Genomic DNA, 7,575 nt, shown 5'->3' with positions numbered 1-7,575 from the left:
GCCAGCATTTATCCCTGGCGATGAGATACATGAAATAGATCAATCACTGGGGATTTGCTGGGTACTTGTCACCCAGAGTGGCCACTGTCAGATACAGGATGCTGGCTTGAAGAACTTTGGTCTGACCCAGCATAGCACTTCTTAGGTTAGGCCAAACAATCAATGGATTAGTTGTCGGCAGTAATATCTCATGATGAAGTAATTCAGCAGTCATTGTTAACCAATGCACAGTAATTTTACTATTCACAGATAATCGAGCTGGCAATCCTTGGATTTAAGGAGCAGATAAGTCAGTTTCAAACTGGATTAATTCTTTAGCTTCAACATTTTTCCCAGTGTTATGAGAGCCTCTAGAATTGTTCTACATTTTTCCAACAATTGGCTCATTTCTAGACTTGTTGCCACTCTCAATCCATGCAGCTGGCACCCACAGAGCTAGGAAAAATTGCTTTCTTCTACCCTGCCAGTAAAGCTCCATGGCATCCCAACTGTGGCTGTTTCAGGAGGAATTTCATAGTTTTCAAGATGTCAAATACATTGATAATCCAAAATATCAAATTAAAGCTGAAAAATGATTCACTCCATTTAGCTGAAAATGTAAAAGCCAGCTGCTATTTACTCTGCACCATTATCCTTGCTGAAAAGCATAAAATAGAAAAATACTCCATCTGTCAGTACTTTAATATCCATAAGTACATGTTCTGTTGTCTGCAATTAAACTGAGAATGTGCTCTTGGTATTATATAAAATGCCTTCTTCTTGAATGCGCTCAAGCATCGGTCCATACATATCCTTCATCAAGGGAATTACCAGGCCTTTGGACTCAATTTCACCTGCAAAGAAACAGATGTATCAATGTAATAATTGTTACACTTCTAGCAACATTTCAGAGGGAAATACACGTAGATCCAAAAACTAACGTAACACACAAAAGAAGGGACGTAGGGAGATTTAATACTTGGCCACAAAGAAAACAACTGCTGGAATTTAGTACTTCTTGGATAGCTGCATGATTTACCTGTGGCGACTGTTTTATCCAAGTAAGCTGGCATTCTTGCCGACAGTCATAAGTTGCAACTAAGCTTTAATATGTAGGGTTTTTTCTAGGATGCTCGCAGGTCATCAGGGCCATGCCAAGCCACCCTAGCATTGCATCATTACATCCACAGACTGGTCAGCCTGATTTACTTGGCGAAATAAAACTACAAGTACATTGATTCAATGGAATAAAACCAGGGTTGACTTACATGCCTCAGTGACCTAGAGCCAACTAAGAATGCACATGGCAAAATATTCTATTTTTTAAAGCAAAAATTATTTGAAACAAAACTGTCATTTTTAGCGCACGCTATGTTGAAACAGCACATGCTAAAAATGAAAAAGAAAGACTCGAAATGTCATGGGTTTTTTATTATTTTTTGTCATTAACATGAAACAATTTAAACAATGTTGTTTCAAATGAAAGCATATAGGGTTACCAATTGCCTCGAGCTATTTATAAGCAACAGGAGGTCCTCATTTCTCTGGCGTGCTCATTTGAGTAAGCTTGACCAATAGCACCTTCTGCTTAGAAGTATGCATTTCACATAATCATGCCAGATCTACAGAAAATTCATCACGACTTCTGCTCAAAGTAGCCAAAGGAAGTTATGGTAGCATCTTTCTAGGTAAACAGTAGCATTGCTGTTCAGCCTCTGTGGGTAATGCCAAACCACATGGTCATGCAACTGTAGTACAAATGGTCTGTGTTTGAAGAAAGCTTCTCTCAGTGTACAATATATGATGCTGATTATGGCAGAAGAATCATATTTGCATAGGATTTCCATTATAAAGTAGCACTAACCAACACTCCCAGTTATGAAAAGAAAATTGGTTCTTACCTAATTTTCGTTCCTGTAATATCATGGATCAGTCCAGACTGCTGGGTTTTGCCTTCCTTCCAGCAGATGGAGACAGAGAAAAACTTGAAGGGCACCCTCTGATAGACCGGTGCGCCACCTGCGATCCCTTCAGTATAAACAGTGTCAAATCAGATAAAGAACTAATGAACTTTGCAACCAAAACATCACATCCCAATCCAATGGTTAGATCAAAACTGGGGAAAAGGAATGTGACCAAAAAACTATGTACATGACAGGAGCACTCTGAAAATTGAGCTCATAAAAATGCGCTCATTCGCGTCGTCTGTATCTAAAAGAAATGAATTCGAGCAGAATCTCCCCCTTTAAACTTGTCTTTCTTCCCGGGCGGGCATCTGGACTGATCTGTGGTACTACAGGAACGAAAATTAGCAGATAAGAACCAATTTTCCTTTCCCTGTACGTACCCGGATCAGTCCAGACTGCTGGGATGTACCCGACCTGCCCTACATGGAATGGGGCCTGGAGAGTCCTGCTCGAAGAACACTGCTGCCAAAACAGTCGACATCCGGAGCCCGGACGTCTAAACGGTAATGCTTAGCAAAAGTGTGTAGAGACCTCCAAGTCTCCGCTCTACAGATCTCCTGCAGTGAGACCAACTGACTGTCTGCCCAAGATGCAGCCTGAGAGCGGATCGAATGAGCTTTTAGACCATCTGGTACTGCCCAGCCGTGACATAGATATGTTGAAGCTATAGCTTCCTTCAACCAACGGGCAATGGTAACTTTGGATGCCTTATGTCCTTTCTTAGGACCGCTCCGTAGGACAAAGAGATGGTCCGAAACACTGAAGTGATTAGTAACCTCCAAATATCGAAGGAGAACCCGCCAGACATTCAACTTCCTCAAGTCGTGAGCATGAGGAGACTCAGGATCCAAATCCGGAAAAGCCGGCAATTCCACCGACTGAGTCAAGTGGAAAGCAGACACGACTTTCGGCAGAAAGGACGGTACCATTCTGAGAGACACCCCTGAATCTGAAAACCAAAGGAAAGGTTCCCTACAGGACAGTGCTTGAATCTCAGATATTCGCCTTGCCGAGCAAACAGCCACTAGAAAGACCGTCTTGAGCGTTAGGTCTTTCAAAGTGGCCCGCTTGAGGGATTCAAAAGGAAGTCCACACAACCCACAGAGAACCAAGTTCAGACTCCAAGAAAGACAAACCACTCGAACTGGGGGCTTCAAGTGCTTAGCACCCTCAGAAAACGTGCTACGTCAGGATGAGCCACCAGGGACACTCCGTCAACTTTCACCCATAAACAGCCCAGGGCTGCAACCTGGACCCTGAGAGAACTGAATGCCAAACCTTTTTTCAACCCTTCCTGTAAGAAGGTAAGTATATGAACAAGTGAGGCATGCTGCGGAGAGATGTCCAAACCACTACACCAAGAATTGAAAACCTTCCAGACCCGAATATACGTAAGCGAAGTAGAGGTCTTACATGCCGGCAACATGGTGGAAAATACTGCGTCCGGATAACCCTTCTTTCTTAACTCCTTCCTTTCATAAGCCAGGTACTAGACAAAAGCAAGCCACCTGGTCAAAAAATACTGGACCTTGCCTTAGAAGATTCGGAAGATGACTGAGATGAAGTGGACCGTCCACTGCCAAGTTGACCAGGTCTGTGAACCACGGCCTCTGAGGCCACTCCAGAGCTAAGAGGATGACTGACCCTGGATGGGATTCTATTCTTCTTACGACCTTGCTCACTAGGGGCCAGGGAGGAAAGACATAGAGCAGAATGTTGCGGGGCCATGGAAGGACAAGGGCATCCACTCCTTTCGCCCCGTGCTCCCTTCTGCGACTGAAGAAGCAAGCTGCCTTCGCAGTCAACCGAGTTGCCATCAAATCCAGGCGAGGATCGCCCCACCAATGAGACAAAAGCCTCATCGCCTCCTCGGATAGCTCCCACTCTCTGGGGTCTAATTGCTGCTGACTTAAGAAGTCTTTTACCCATAAATAAGGAGAACCTTATATAATATAACAGAAATACTTTAAAACACACATTTATTAAGAAAGACACATCTAAATGTAACCCCACTAAATACATATACAATCACACATTTAAAAACATCAAACATGAATATCATATAGGCAGAGAATATTTGTAAATGTAATATAATCATAAACAATATGAATCTTCACATATGTTGTATTAAAGTGCTTCTAAATGCAGATTCTCGTAGTTTTCAACTTCGCAGCTCTCCTCCATTAATCACTGCCGTAATGAAATTCACTTGAGTACTACCCGACACTACTCCCGATACTACTCCCGACGAAGATCTCCGTTTCACCTGACAAGCAGGCTTCCTCAGGGGAAACTTCTAATATCCCTGCAACAATCAAACAAAATCATTTACCTCATCCCACATATAACCAATGCCTACATATCACTATAACTATAAATCCTTACCATATGCGTCCAACCAAGGGACACACAAAAATTCTTATCCAAGTAACGAATTTCTCCAAAAATCTTTGATACACTTCAATTTCATCAGAGCCTTATATCAATTCTTCAATTTGGTCACGAAACTGTAAACCACAAACATTATTTTCAATCATCAAAGTTTAAAGAAATGAAAGACAGCATGCTACCTGAACAAACGCTACCATCACGTACCTTCAAAAGACGGAAGTGACATCATCACTTCCCTTCTGCAAGGATCTCCATTCTACACAACTAGTGCATTGCCTACTCTATATATAGTCCTCAACTACCTAAACTACCAATTAAAGAACGCTCATCAACAATAATCCGCTGCTACAGATACTGGAGGAAACCACACAATCAACCAATCAAAGTAAATCTATTCCAAACCCCTCTGAAAGGATAACTAACAAATTACAACAAGAAATATACTTCCATCCAACCAATTATTTAATGAAAGCCCCCCATTCAATTGGACCATTGAGTCCATGTGGACTCACAGTGTCCCAGTTGAAAATGTAACGTTGTTCAACCCGTCTTAGAATTGCTGATAAATCACCCCCAAACTGAAGTTTAATCTTTTTAATAGTGAAGAATTTTAATTCTTCTATCGAGTGACTTTTGTCAATCCAGTGTTTAACTAATGGGGCATTCTCAACACATGATCTGATCCTACTCCTGTGTTCCCCAATGCGTAATTTAATAACTCTAGCAGTTTGCCCAATATAAATAAGCTGACATGGACAAATGATTACATAAATCACGCCATTAGAAGTGCAGGTAAACCTTTCAGGAATCACATAAGGTTGACTCAAATTCGAATGGTAAAACACTTTCAAAGGTAACACATGCTCACAAACGGAACATGATCCACAAACAAATTGACCCCGTTCAGAATCTACTCCACTATCCTGACTCCCACTGAGCTTTAAATTATCCCATAAGTTCTTCCGTTTTTTCAAAGAGAGTCTGGACTGATCCGGGTATGTACAAGGAATGACAATTGATTTCAAGTTTCTGCTCTCCCACGGTCAGTTCTAGAGTTAGGTCTTGGCAATTTTGATACACATGGCAGCTGTAACTACACTCTCATTTGGGGCAACTCTGTCCATCACTGTTGACTTTTCAGTGTTTTTCAATATCTTTCATTTTTGGATCAGTGAAAGATTATATGGCTGACCTATTCAAGAAGATCAGAGAAGAATTACATTGTTTGGGGGACAGGGTCAAGGAGAAGAAAGATTGCAATGGGAGATGCAGCCACAGAGGTTGGATGAGAAGTGGTCTTCTGAACTACATTTCCCACACACACACACTGTTTAGCAAACTGCAGGTCTGGGAATGTGATGGCATCAGTTTCAAACCTTTTCTTGGCCTAGCCCAGGGCTTCCCAAACCTGTCCTGGGGACCCCACAGCCAGTCGGGTTTTCAGGAGATCCACAATGAGATAAATTTCCATATACTGAATCTCTATGATATGCAAATTTATCACATGCATATTCATTGTGAATCTCCTGGAAATCCAATTGGCTGTGGAGTCCCCAGGACAGGTTTGAGAAGCCTTAGCCTAACTGAGTTATTTTTGTAATCAGCAGTATAATTAAATGTATCTTCATAGGCACAGACTGCAGTCAACTGCACATTTCAAAGACCATTGCTTGTGTAATAACAGGTCTAGTTCTAAAAGGCACATTGTTCTAGTCATACCAGTATGATAAAACAGGATTTAAAAGTTTGCATTACCTAAATTATCAACTACAGGAATTCACCAACAAGGTACTTACCATCCAGTACCATCTTAGCAGCAATGGCTGTGGGGTAGCCCACGGTTTTAGCCATTGCTGAATATCCATTAAGGTCACCATACACAATCAGACTAACACTTTTGGCTTCCAAGTGGCCGGAGGGATGTCGAACACCAAAGTCATTTCTCATAACTATCATATCTCTCTCTCCAGGGCCTAAACAAAGAAACAATACTTTAGAATCTAGAGACACGTTTTGCTGGCAACTGCCTAACACAAGTCATCCAATGCTAATAAAGACTATGATATACACCCAAATGCTGTGGATGCATTTAGCACCCTGAGAAAGTTATTGGTGTTATAGCTGTGAGGATGGGAACATCAGTGAAGTTCAGTATGATGTCTAAATAATTTGAGAGACTCAGACGTTGTGAAATAACAAACAGATTCATTGATGTAAAGGAGTGAAAGTGATCTTTGGAGACATAGACAACGGGTAATGTTATGAATTGGTTAAAGTTTAAATGGGATCTTGCGATGTGGAACGCATTAGAGATTTGAAGTAATGAGATATAGCTGACTGCAGTAGTCTTGTGAAGAAAAGAAATTCAAGAATAGAATATGGGGGTGACAGTCAACAGTGGAATAGTGTATTGAATCTCCCTGAGGAAGCCTTGTGATACAAGGCGAAACGAGGCTCTTGTAGGAGGAAGTGAATTTTTGCACAAATTATATAAAATATTGTATTTTGAAGGAAACACAGTGTTTTTTTTTATCTGTGTATGTTTTAATTATGTGGGGATGTGTGTATATGGTAGGGTTTGTATGTATGAAGTGTGGTATGAATGGGGGTCAAGCATAAGTCAGTATGTTTTTGGGTATGATATTTAAAATTTAGTATGTGAACATTTCCTAAAGTGTTAATAATTGTAAAAATGTGATCTATATATGGTCCACTCGCAATAGAAATTGTAGATGTGAAATGATGTTATAAAATAAAGGATAACCAGGATAATTTGTTCTTTATGACCTCTGATTTGTATGATATTGCAATAAAGATTATGAAGCATCAATGGTTCATATATAACTGATGTGCTAAATAGCCACTAAAAAATTGTGATTTCTGATAAAATCAGAAAACGTTCCTCTGAATAAGAGGTTCATGTACAGATGGTGAAATGCATCTTTAGCTTAAACCATTTTTAGGGTTTGGTAACTGTCAAGAGATTTAGCCATCATGAATTCTAAATAGGAAAAAATATATAAGTGCGGTATTTCTGAATTAGAAAGTGAATGCAAGCTCAAAGTACTAATGGTTTTACACAGTAAGAATTTCAAATGTTTTACAAACATTAATATGAACAAAATACTCTATAGCAACACCAGAACAACTTTATGAACTACAAAGTAGTCCTGAACTATGATCCTCATGAGCCACCAAGTCTGGTTTTCGACATAACCAATTTATGCAAATTAACATG

At 40.4% G+C, this 7,575-nt stretch overlaps 1 protein-coding gene across 1 annotated transcript in view; it reads right to left on the bottom strand.

Moving 5' to 3' along the window:
- Positions 1–216: 216 nt before the first annotated feature.
- Positions 217–7,575, bottom strand: part of AASS (aminoadipate-semialdehyde synthase) — a 119,864-nt gene continuing 112,505 nt past the window's right edge. The window contains exons 23-24 of the mRNA XM_029615165.1: positions 6,134–6,310; positions 217–833 (exon numbers count right to left, since the gene is read on the bottom strand). Of these exons, the coding sequence (XP_029471025.1) occupies positions 715–833; positions 6,134–6,310 (296 nt within the window). The 3' untranslated portion in view covers positions 217–714. The remainder of the gene's footprint in view (positions 834–6,133; positions 6,311–7,575) is intronic.

The sequence above is a fragment of the Rhinatrema bivittatum genome, chromosome 9 (genome assembly GCF_901001135.1).
Source record: "Rhinatrema bivittatum chromosome 9, aRhiBiv1.1, whole genome shotgun sequence".
Classification (NCBI taxonomy): Eukaryota; Metazoa; Chordata; class Amphibia; order Gymnophiona; family Rhinatrematidae; genus Rhinatrema; species Rhinatrema bivittatum.
Note: the sequence above shows the minus strand (reverse complement) of the source record. Positions and strands in the feature narration are given on the sequence as shown.